The 13,166-nt window shown below is 36.0% G+C and overlaps 1 protein-coding gene across 6 annotated transcripts in view; it reads right to left on the bottom strand.

Moving 5' to 3' along the window:
- The window catches only part of LOC150081248 (phosphatidylinositol-binding clathrin assembly protein LAP-like), a 325,729-nt gene extending 312,784 nt beyond the window's left edge, over positions 1 to 12,945 (bottom strand). For 2 of the 6 annotated variants that reach the window (XM_090379537.1, XM_090379533.1), the window contains exon 1: positions 12,541 to 12,942. In XM_090379537.1, the coding sequence (XP_090235663.1) occupies positions 12,541 to 12,670 (130 nt within the window). In that variant the 5' untranslated portion in view covers positions 12,671 to 12,942. Of the gene's footprint in view, positions 1 to 12,540 lie in introns of all 6 variants that reach the window. The other 4 variants (XM_090379536.1, XM_090379532.1, XM_090379535.1 and 1 more) reach the window with 4 other exon arrangements.
- Between the last annotated feature and the right edge of the window lie 221 nt (positions 12,946 to 13,166).

Genomic DNA, 13,166 nt, shown 5'->3' on the forward strand with positions numbered 1-13,166 from the left:
TGTACATTTATCAATGATATTGATGAAGGCATGTCAGGCTTAATGTCCAAGTATGCAGATGATACAAAGGTTGTCAGGGTTGTTAATGACAATAATGGCAGTATGGTACTACAAGAGGATCTAGAAAAGTTAGGCAGATGGGCTAGGTGGCAACTGAAGTTTAACATTAAAAAATGCTAAGTACTGCATATAGGTAGAAGTAATCCCAGAGAAACATACCAACTGCATGGTACTACACTTATGGTAGTAGAAAATGAAAGACCTGAGAGTAATCGTGCAGTCATATGAAGTTTTCTGAGCAGTGCAGACAGAGCTGGTCATAAAATACAGGAATTTTGCTAGTAGGGAAAAGGTGATTATCCTTTTGTATAAGGCAATGGTCAGGCCACACCTTGAGTACTGCATACAGGTCTAGAAGCCTCATTTTAGGAAGGATGTAGAGTTGCTTGAGTGAGTACAGAAAAGGGCAACAAGATTGGTAAGGGGAACAGTATCTTCTTACAAAGAAAGATCTCCAAATTGCAGAGTCTGGAGACTAGACACCTGTGAGGTGATCTGATTGAGGTGTACAAGGCCTTGAATGGGTTGAGCAGGCTCAATTCTGATTGGATTCTTCCTCAGATTACAAACCTAAGGGAGCATAAATTCAAATTGAGGAAAGACAGTTGTAGAATAGAAGTGCAGAAATTTTTTGCCTTTAGCCAGCAGGTAGTTGATTGCTGGAACAAAACTTCCATCTGTCATTGTGGAAGTTGACAGCTTAAATAAATTCATGGAAGAACTGGACAAAACTTTTAGAGGGAATGGATGCGTGAAATGTTTTTTTTTTTGGCTGATGCTACATAAGCTTGCTTTCTTGCATTGCATACATGTGAATTTAAAACACTTTACAAATTGTAGATCTGCATGTAAACACTTTTAGTCCAAATATAGTTTACCTGTGAAATACAGAAAATACCTAGAATTATTGGACTGGCAGTTGCACAAAATTTAGCCCATCTTCAATACAATACAATGACTTGCATTACAAATTTCAAACTAAGACAGCAACCATTTAAGCTTGCACTATCCTACACCTTTCACACAATTCTGTTACTTTCTGATCTTTATTCTTCAGACTCAATTTAGATGTTGATTTAATTCTTTGACAAAAGTTGAGTAATCATCTTTCTCCCACAAAGTAAATGGTAGAAAACTTATAAAAACCTTAGAAAAAAAGTTTTCAAAATGATTCTGAACTTCATATAGCCCTGGTCCATGCCCAAAAATTTCTATTATCATTCCTTTATAATTATTTCCAGCAAAGCCATTGAAATACCAAATTAGAGAATACTTAAAATTCTACACCAACCATAGGATGGCATAGAACTTATACCCAAAATCTAAACAGAAAGAAAGATCTCTATGAACAGCTAAGTCAGAAATAATATTTATGACTTTTACACATTTAGAGGAAGGTCATACAGGAAGGTAGTTAGAATGACAATAGAAGTTTCGTTAAGCAAAAGATTATAAAAATAAATATAGAATTCTTACTCCCACACCACCAGTTTCAAGTTAACATATATCAAGAGTCAGCACTATTTGCAATAAAGCAATGTTTAGTGTAAGTAACAAACAGACAGAACTTAATCCAATTCTCAGTTTGATATAATATTGCCACATATTTACATTGACAAGAACAGAGCCCATGTTAACCAACAGATATTCTTCATTCCTTGTTCAATTTTAGCTTTTATTTTCCCAACGGGATATTTCTGGAGCAACCTTTTGACTTATTATAAGAGTAGTAAGAAGTATCAAAGGTGATACATCTAAAATATATGTGGAAAAGTTTACCTTGACTTATAGAAATAAGTTTTTTAATAGGATAAAATGTCAGAAGAGAATATAACAAAACCTTAAAGGCATAGCCACTATACGTTTCGAAAATAATCAGAAACTGTATGAGGACATCAGTGTTCTCCCCAGAAAATTTTGCCAGCTGGGTGAAGTAACTAGGTGGGGAATTGTAATACTTTGCAATATTATAAAATTCTGTTGTTTATAAATGTGACTTAAGCAATCCAGAGCAAAAATTAATTACATAATTTAACATTATATGCTCCTGTCACATTGACCTCGATCACATAGTATGTTCAAATTAATAGTGATCAAGATCACTGAGAAGTATCATACGGTACCATGAGAATCACTTAAATTTTAGCCAGGTGGTCAGTTAAATCACCGGGCAGTGCATCCATTCAATAGGTTCTGGGGAGAACACTGGATATGCCAAACCCCACTGACAGCACTTGCTCTAAAATTTAAAGACAGTCAAAAATAAACTAAATTAATACAGCTTTCTTCCCTATAAGATCTTAATTTAAGAACTGAGTAGCAACGTGCATCCTGATCAAATGTAGTATCAAAAATATGATCTATGCAATTTTACAATAAGTGGTAAAGGAATTTGAAAAATTTGTAACTAATTCACCAAAAAAAAAATAAAGGTTAAGGAATTAAGTTTTTAAAGAACATGATTCATTTTCAACATCCAAATATAATTTCTGGAAGGAATCCTTTCAGAAATATCCTATTAACCACATGGGAGTTATTTTAACTGACTTTTTTTGAGCTTAATCATCACTGTCACAAGTTGAGTTAACCCATAATACCTTTCAATAATACAAGAATTTAATAAAGTTCAGAAATTTGCCGAACTTGGTAAAAACTGAACAAGAACAGTATGTGCAAATAACACATTTGAAATTGTTCCATATACAAATGTTTAAAGAGTGCAGATATGATACCAGGGTGGCATATATGACAGCATATATATCAGTGACTTATTAGGGAACCAGAATATACTGTATAGAAAGGGTAGATTGAATAGGGCCAGGGAGGGTTAAAGCTGATGTTGTGGAACAGCTAGCATCTTTTAAAAGCACAAAGGTGATGCTGTTGTACACATTGGTACTAATAATATTAAGAGTAGATCTGATGATTTAATTAAGTGCAGGGTAATATTGGGAAAAGGTCAATTCAAATTAAGTGTCTACAATTCTGCCCAGACACAATAGGAGAGAGTACATGAGAACCCTCAATCAATTCAATCCTGAAGAGACAGTGCAAGGTTTGTGGGGTAAACTTTTCTCAGCTTTGTCTCTGCTTGTTAACAGCAGAGACTGTTTTCACAAGGATGTGATATATTTAAATAAAATGGGTGCAAAAATATTTGCTGTACAAGGGAGGTCAGAAGACTAACTTGGGGGACACAAACATAGATTAATAGCAGCCACAAGAGGTGAAAGTGATTCTTGCACTGATTCTACTGGGACAGAGCAGCCTGGAAAAAAAAAAAAAAAAAAAGTTTAGAGATTACAAGGCTCTGAGTTTATGGTTACTAAAAGCAAAAACCAGACATGTATACTTGCTTATATACTAAGCTAGGAGTACAGTAAACAAAATTTGATGAATTTTAATTACTGCTCAAGTCAAAATGCAGACATAGTATAGCTATTGGAAACATGGCACCACTCAGAAAATGATGTGGAATATGAATACAATGTGTATACCGTTTATTGTTATGGTGCTCTGTGGGGGGGGGTCCCAACTCCATATAGTATACTGTGACAAATTACAAACTCTGAAAGCCAGAGATAGTGTAGTGTTGAATATCTGGCCACTTAGCTGCAGGGCCCCAGAAACTAGGGACCTGCACTGTTCATACTTCATCACAAAGTGGGCCAGGTCATGGAGTATAAGGTTCTCTGGGGTAAACCCAGGCATCCCACTGAAGCTTCCCAGGGTGGGCCCTAAAAAAAAGTTTTACTGGAAATGAGCACAGGGGAGACAATGAGTAGAAGAGTACAGAAGGTGGAAAGACTTCCAGCTGGAAAGCAAAAGATAAATGGATAGAGGGGCACCCTATGAAAGGAGACCATTCTCCACAGGGCTAGAGGACTTAATAATACAAATATAATGAAAGACAGGGAAAGAAGAGTAATGCTCTTAGTTAAGAAGTACAGAATATAAGGTAGTGTATCCAGATGATTTGGGTGGCCAGTGAAATGTTAAGCTAGCTTGAGGTGACAAGCACTGAAAAAAATTGAACTAAAATAAGAATCTACTATAGACCAAATTGACTGTGATGAGTATAATGAACAACTATGACAAGCAGCATGGACCAGTAGATCAGAATGCCTTAAAATGGACTGGAAATCTAAGTTGGTCACTAGCACAGTAACAGAAATTCTGGATTTACTGGATGGTTTTTCTACAGTAGCATGTTAGAAAGACAAGAGAATACAATACTCTTGATTTGATTATCAAGAATTTTGACATCTTATTTAGATTTCAGCAAAGCTATTGACACCATTCCACACACACACAAAAAAAAAAAAACCTACTGTACAAATTGGAGCAGTGCAGCATTAGAGAAAAGTTACTGATAAGCCAGAGTTGGTTATAAATGGACACTGCTCTTGGACTAAAATGTTAGTAGTGAAAGCCCTCAGGACTCTGCTGGTCTCCATATTATTACAATACTTATTAATGATACTGATCAAAGCATACCAAGCTTATTATCTAAGTTTTTAGATGAAAAAAAAAAAAGGTTGGCAGGGTGGTTAGCAACAAGAATCAACATAAACCACCACACTAAGACAGAAAAATTAGGCAGATGGGCTGTGTATGGCAATTGAGATTTAAAAAAAAACACACCACTTCTGTTTATACTCTGCCATAACCACCAGATCAGAGGGGCTTAAAGTAAGTCATGAATACAGTCGTTAATTGTAGTTAGCAGCCACATGAGCTTGAACCATGGTTCACTCAAAATGCATGTGCTACTACACTTTCTCCTGACAACTCAGTTATATTAAGTCTGGTAAATGCAAGGTACTGCAGCACATAAGGCAGCTATTATTTTAGAATATACCACCTAATTGGTATATTATTCTAGAATAATGCATTTTGCACTCAAAGCACTGCAAAATGAAAGAGACATAGCTGCAATTGTAGTCTAAGTTCTCTGAACAGTGCAAACAGGCAGCCAAAACAACTCATGGAGTTATCAATGATATACAGGAACTTATATAATTGACAGATTATCCCACCATATAAAGCAATGATTAGGCAACAAGATGAGTACTGTATACTGCTGTCTCATCTTAAGAAATGTGGATTGCTTTCTACAAAGCACCTTTACCATTATTATTGATAATGGTACAGGTGCAGAGAAGAGCAACCAGATTATCAAGAACACAGAGGGGTACTCTCATCACAAAATACAGTAGAAACTGGATAAGACGTTTTTCAAGGGAGTGGAGGTTTAGAACTTCTTATATGGAAAAACTTCTTAGAAGGGAAAATGACCCAAAGGTATAAAATATTAACTACACAAATAAAAATACACATACATAAGTTAAAGATCATTTTTAAGTACTATTTCAGAATTTATAAATATTTTACTCTGCCTATGGGAAACATTTTTAAACTGGGGATTTCCAATTGCTTAACGTTCTGTTCTTAAACTCATTACCAAGTTGGAAGAATGAGCTCCTTTGGAGTTTCAACATACCTTAAAAAAGGTCAAAATTCCAGTAAGACAGAGCAATAAGCTACTAAGCAATTCAGAACTGTTCACAACCATCAGAATTTAACGTTGTCTACGTACCCAATTATGGATATCAATGAAAACAATTGCAATATGTCACTTCCATTATATCAAAATGTTTTATCAAAACCTCAGATTACAGAAAATTCACTAATCAAACACATTAGTGCCAAGCATCAGTTTAATTCACAGTAAACCACTGAACCTGAAGTAGGTGAAATGGCACAGCCAGGGTTCTGCAGTGGATCACTCAGATTTTTTGGCTGGTGCAGCATAAGCCTCAGGCTTTGTTGCACCATATGGCTAATAATAATCTCATATTGTGAGTGCCTTCACAACGAGTTGCCCTGATATTGAATTACCTCGCATAAGCAACGGTTCGATGGTGGATTCTCAAATAGGCAACACTTCAACGGATTCTCGGTGGATACCATCATCCCACCACCTCTGGGTGGTGGTATCCACCGAGAATAAGTAAAATGTCTTTATTGGCAAAGCGTTGCTTATTGAAGGCAGTGCAATATCAGGGCAACTCTGAAGGCATTCGCAATATGAGATACATGTATATCAAAAACAATGCCGTTTAACCTACTTCAGTTGTTTACTACAAACTCAAAATGCTGCTTGGCACTAACTTGTTTGATTACCAAATGTTTATATATTGTTTATTATTTTTTAGTTTAACTTCTGTTCCAGGTAAATTAATGGAGGCACTGGTTAAAGAAGCACTGCAGGATCATCTAGACAAGAATTCAGTTATAGCTCAGACGCAGCATGGTTTTGTTAAGGGCAGGTCTTGCCTGACCAATTTGATTGGATACTATGATGTAGTCACAAAAGAACTGGATGCAGGGAATAACTTTGATATTATATTTGGATCTTAGAAAGGCTTTTGATACTGTTGCACATGGAAGACTGCTGCACAAATTGGAGCAGTGTGGCATTGGAGGCAAATTGCTGCTATGGATAAGGGGATGGTTGAGTGGCAGAAGACAGAGAGTGGTAATCAATGGACACTGCTCAACGTGGACTAATGTTATTAGTGGAGTTCCTCAAGGTTCAGTGTTGGGTCCATTGTTGTTTTCGGTGTTTATGAATGATATTGATGATGGGATATCAAGTTTAATGTCTAAGTTTGCAGATGATACAAAGGTTGGCAGGGTCGTTAAGGACACTACTGACGCTATGCTGCTGCAACAGGATCTGGAAAGGTTGAACAGATGGGCTGAGAGGTGGCAAATGAAGTTTAACATTGACAAATGTAAAGTACTACATATGGGTAACAGTAACCCCAGAGCAATGTATCAACTCTGCGGTACTACACTGACAGTGGTGGAGAATGAAAAGGACCTGGGGGTAATTGTGCAGGCAGATATGAAGTTCTCTGAGCAGTGCAGACGAGCTGCAAGAGTAGCTCATGGTGTCTTGTCAATGATATACAGGAATTTTTCTAGCAGGGATAAGGAGGTGATTATTCCCTTGTATAAGGCAATGGTTAGGCCACATCTTGAGTACTGTATACAGGTCTGGAGGCCTCATTTCAAGAAGGATGTAGAGCTGCTGGAACAGGTACAGAGAAGGGCAACAAGATAAGTAAATGGAACAAAGGGTTGCTCTTACGAAGAAAGGCTTAAGTTTTGCAAATTACAGAGTCTGGAGACTAGGCACCGGCGAGGTGATCTGATAGAGGTGTATAAGGCTTTGAATGGTTTGAGCATGCTCAATGCCAATGGGATTTTCATCTTTCTCAGAATAATCACCTCAGAGGGCATAAATTCAAATTGAGGAAGGACGGATGTCGGATAGATGTGCGGAAATTTGCCTTTGGCCAGCGGGTGGTTGGTTGGTGGAACCGACTTCCATCACTTGTTGTTGAAGTTGATAGCCTAAACAAATTTAAAGCTCAACTGGACAGGTATTTCGAACGAACGGAGGGGTGAAATGGGAGAGGTTTTTTTTTTTTTTTCTGGCTGATGCTGAATAAGCTTGCTTTCTTGCATCATATGCCTCTACTAATGCTAATGCTAAAATAAATTTCTATATTTAAAAAAGTATTAAGTGGGAAAACTTCATTATAATAGTACACTGTATACATTTTATGCAGGAAAACTTACCCAGGAAAATAATAACATCACAAAACACAGGTGAAATTGGGGCTTAAGAAACCAAACCCAGTACAAGGGAAAACTTACGTGGGAATTTCTTATCTGGGTCTACTGTACATTAGCTCTGAAAAGTGGAGCACAGAAACTAGGCACTTTAAAGGAGACCTGAGTGAAGCATTTAAGATTTAAATGGATTGAGTAAACTTAATGATGGTATTCTTACTCTTCAAAAAACAAAGTGACAAACTTAAATTGAAGGATGGCTGTAGGGTTGATAATGTGTGAATTTGCTTTCAGCTAAAAAGTAATTGACTGTTGGAATGAACTACCATCTGGTGTTGAGAGTAAGTAGTCTGAATAAATTTAAAGTATTAGACATTCTTAGAGGAGATGGGGCAGATGAAGTGGGTAGTTACCCCTCCCAGATGATGCTGCCTAAGCTTGCTTCCTTTCATCATTTGCTACTAATAACACTAACAACAAAAATGTACATAGGTCACAAGGGTGAATTCATGCTATAAAAAAATAAGTTTACAACTAATTTTTCTTCTTTTTTTTATATCATGGCCAGCAGCATATACTGTAGTGGTACAGGAAATGAAATATTCTATTTAGAACAGCACCAGAGCTCACTCCAATCTGTGCATTTTGGGTGTCAAGAGAAGTATGTTCAATAGACAATTTGGAAGTTGTGCAGGACGAAAAACATGGGATAACTCACAAGGGCCCTAGTCCCTCCACCTGAGTTCAGCAGGATACAGCCTTATTTCTCTGATCAGTGGGAATTTACCTCAATCTCTCCAAACAAGTAGCAGATTGCAATGTACCACTGCAAACCAAGATGTAGGTTGATGCAACAAAACCAGGGCTCAGAATGGCCCAAAAGGAAAATTAGAATTTAAAAAATAGAATTTGCACTAGACTACAAACTCGTGATAATAACACTGACTGTAGTATAACAACTGCATGTTAATTTTTGCATAACCATGTTTGCAATTTCATAAGTTAATTTAGCACCAGGTGCAATTGTCAAAATTGCCATGCGTCCAATTCAGGTAGGCCTCAAAGCTTAAATTTAAAAAGCTTATTTATGAGAACGAACTTTAAATAAAATACCCATGTAATATTTGATTAGCATCATTATGAATCAATCATATGCATTAAAGTATCATTGCTGACAGCAATTAGATAAAAGAAAAGAGAATGTGTAATTATGCCTTCTTCCAACAAGATGTTAATGAAGTCGGCATCATTTTTGAACCTAAATGTCAGTAAATAAGTGTACTCTGAAGTGAACTGATTTATGGCAGTGGCATCAGAATGCACACTGCTGATATCCATGCTATCAACTAATCACTATGGATAACTAAGTACTGATAACAAAACAAAAACACTAGTAGCAACTGTTGTTGCAAAAGGGGAATTGCATGTTGACAATTTAAGGCTTAACTGAACCCCATGGCTGTCATAACAATTAAGTTACAGCATTCTCATTGAATGACTGGTCTAGAACAAAACTTTAAAATAATATGTATAGAAAATGAAAGGTTATTTTTGCAGCTGAAGCTAATCCTGTTCTTAAAAATTTCTGGTACACCAGCTACTCAAGCCATAGTTCACTATTAATATGTTAATCCACACAATGTTAATAAAATAAAGATTGAGAAAGCAACAATTTTTTTCCCCAAAAATATAATTCTACCATGACCTCTCAAAAAAAAAAAAAGTCATATTTGGGTCTACCATGCCATCTAGATTACATTACAGAACACATCGTGACAACAGTAGAATGAACTGTGGCAACGTTGAATGCTAAATAATGGTTGAAAGACTTGCTTGTTTGTTATTTGGAGCATTAGCAACTAAGGCCATACTGCTCCAGGATATGCGGTGGTCATTCCCTGACCATTCTGCATCCTCCGTATTTGGTGGCGATGGGCTCGAACCCCGGTCTAATCAAGAAGCATGTGTTACACACTGCTGCTCCTTCCCACCTGACTACGGAGGCACCTGTTGAAAGACTTGCAGCAATTAATGTATTAAGCTTATCAAAATGCCCACTAACTGTTAATTTTTGCAAAGTGGCTGAATAAAAACTTATATATCAGAAACTAAAATTGTGATAATTAGTGAAAGAATAAATATGGCTGTGCAGAAAGTGGGGTAATAGATAGCAGAAACAAAAATCTCCAAGCCTCAGAGAAATTCAATTAAGCAGCCCAGCCTCAAGGTAAACTTGCCTCAGATATTTTAGATTGTTATAAGCTAGACAAGAATGCAAAACCCATAAAAGCAGTTCCCTCCACCAAGAAATTACCAAATGATCCTGGAGATGTAGAGAAAATTAAGTGTTTGTTGCTTCAGGTAAATAATTTATCAAGTATAATTAAAAATTTACCCAATAACTTGCAATATCCCAAATAGCACTGCAGGTGTAAAGTCAAACAAAAGATGAAAAGCTCATCACTGAGTAAGTTTCACGTTTCACACAAAAATGTCATGCACATTTTTAATTTAGCTAATGCCGAATGAACTCAGTTACAGTCCTTAACATTTGCATACTACAGTATGCAAGTGTTATAAGGTCAATTTTTTCCATCTACAAAGTAATAAAACCACAATCATGAAAAATGCTACACACGAGATAATCTTAATTCAACAGTTCATAAAAATAGGCACAGGCTATAGGAACTCCATTCGATTTCTAACACCAGTCATTGTGTGTATTACTGTCGAACTCAATTGGTACTAAACTAGCTGCATAAAAAAAAAAAAATATATATATATATATATATATATATATATATATATATATAGAGTAATATTTTATGTATGTATATTTATTAATACCTGTTGTATTACAAAATCAATATTTCCTTATCTACCAATGAATGCTGTAATTATGATATAAACATTGATTAAATCTGTATTATCAATGGATTTGAATTTTTTATAGAAATATATTAAATGGAATGTCAAACCATTCTTAGATTAACAGTTATGTATGTTTTATTATAAAAAAAAGCCTTAGAAATTCAAGATACACCACTTATAAACTCAAAAACTTGTTCACACTTACACTGGTTTACAGGAAAATTGTTTTTCATGAATGAAAATTAGAAAATAATAAAATGGGAAGAGGAGAGATGGACTAGAAATGGGTTGGAACCCTGATCTAAGTAAAGGCCACCAATCACCAATTAAAAAAAAGGTCTCGGCAAGTTCCATCATGCAAGTATCTGGTCAAATAATAGCCAAGACTTAAAAAGAACAATGTTACTGATTGGGTTTCGTTACTGGATCTCTTATTTGCATTCTCTAGAGAATAAAAGTTGCAATTAAGTTCCCGGTGAACAAACTATAGGCCTTGAATGGGTTGAGCATGCTGAATTCTGATGGGATTCTTCCACTTGTTCAGATTACGAACCTAAGGGGGCATAAATTGAAATTGAGAAAGGACAGCTGTAGAATAGATGTGCAGAAATTTGCCTTTAGCCAGCGGGGGATTAATTGCCGGAACAAACTTCCATCTGTCGTTGTGGAAGTTGATGGGTTAAATAAATTTAAGGAGGAACTGGACAAATATTTAGAGGGGAGTTTTGTAATTTTTTTTTTGGCTGATTCTGCATAAGCTCATACACTTGCTTTCTTGCATCACATGCCACTACTGGTTTATAATCACAAAATACAAATCGCTATGAGAAAGTAATTTACTTTAACTTATAACCTAACCACATTAATTTCAACAGAAATCTTAATAATGGATGTATAAACATCAAATTTTAAAATTTGCACATCAGACAAATTAAGAAAAAAAGTCATTCACAATGAGAATAAATTAAAGCTGTAGAAAAAAAAAGTTATTCAAAAAATATAGAAAAATATACTGGCAAGCGACATTTCAGTATAACCGATTCTAATAAAATTCTAACAAGTGAAGTGCTAACATTTGGAGAATTATCATTAGGTTACGCAACAGTTCTGAACTGGTTGCTTAAATAAAATATTAAGTCAAAAAAAAAAAAAATTTACACCATTACCTATCAAAATAACACTACCTTTGCCAAAAGAATGCAAATAATATTTATTGTAATTGAACACAGCACGTCCCATTTAAACTAATTTTTATACTAGAGAGACCACACCACCCAAAGAATGTACCGGAATAAGATTTTTTTTTTTTTTTTTTTTACAGTAATTCTGGAACTGCAAAGCTTCACTTTCAATCACACCCAGAATGAATACAGTTGTTCTAAATATATAAATTATTTGCAGTGTCCTTTTTTATAACATCCAGAAGGTTAAAGGTAACTAAAAGTAATGCAATTCACTAGGCTCGTATAATAAACAATCCATTTTTACATAACCATCATCGTATAAATTCGCGCAGTAGATAAATCAAATTGAGCATCTCTTCTGAAAGAAAAGGTCAAATAAGAAATTCTTTCTGCAATAGTTTCTGAAATAATTTATTAACTTAAGAGGGGGGAAAAGACCGCACGACCACTGTTACCAGTGGAAAAAGTCATCTTGGGCTCGATATTTAAAAGTATGGCACTACAGACTTTATTAGTGAAAATACATTACTAGCATATTTCGAAGCATGAAAGTACTAGGTAATTAAATTCCTTATATAAGGGATATTCCTGAAATATAAACGTGTCTCAAGATATACGCTAAATGTGTCGCAATTCCTTACACATCTTCAAGCAGCCGAGTGGCTTCGCGTGGTCAGTCACACCATGTCGGCGGAATAACGTACTCGTCGAAGACTTTTAACACATATTTAAATGTATCCATAAAAGAATGTTTTTCAAGATTATGAATCCTACTTACAATCCAAATGTTTCTTCTTTGGACCGATGACTTCTTCGGTCGTTGCCTTACAAACGACCCTAGCAAGGCCTTGACCGGCCAGAGTATGTCTGGCAGCTATTAACCTGTCATTAAGTGTCTGTCCTGACATTTCCAACAGCTATTATTCCTATGTACAAACTCCAATAATTTATATCATGGGGCTACAAAGACCCCAGCAACCCGGTAAACCCAGGAGGTAGAGCACGGCCACACCGGTTCCGCAAACCTTCAGATCCCTGATCACAGACGAAATGCCAAGATGGCGAACCTATGTATGATATCTACGTCACGACCAATGAGAAAGCGCCAGTAAGGGTATCAATCTAGAAAACTAGACATACTGCAGCCAGATCGAGGGTGATCATATCATTTTTCCCTTCACGCCCCTTTCTCACTACCGTACTTGTTATTTGTACAGCGTAACGAGTGCTCTGAGATTATTCCATTTCACCCCTAAGTGTAAGGAGCTATGGATTGTTCGCATGGGCAAAGACACCTGTTGTGTAATTAATCGGGTCCGGTTACCCATGGATGTCACCCAATCTTAATTCTTACGACACTATTTGCGTTCGTAAGTAAATACTGGGTCATAGTATCGGTGGATT

The sequence above is a fragment of the Mastigoproctus giganteus genome, chromosome 8 (genome assembly GCF_048544385.1).
Source record: "Mastigoproctus giganteus isolate SK-2022 chromosome 8, ASM4854438v1, whole genome shotgun sequence".
Classification (NCBI taxonomy): Eukaryota; Metazoa; Arthropoda; class Arachnida; order Uropygi; family Thelyphonidae; genus Mastigoproctus; species Mastigoproctus giganteus.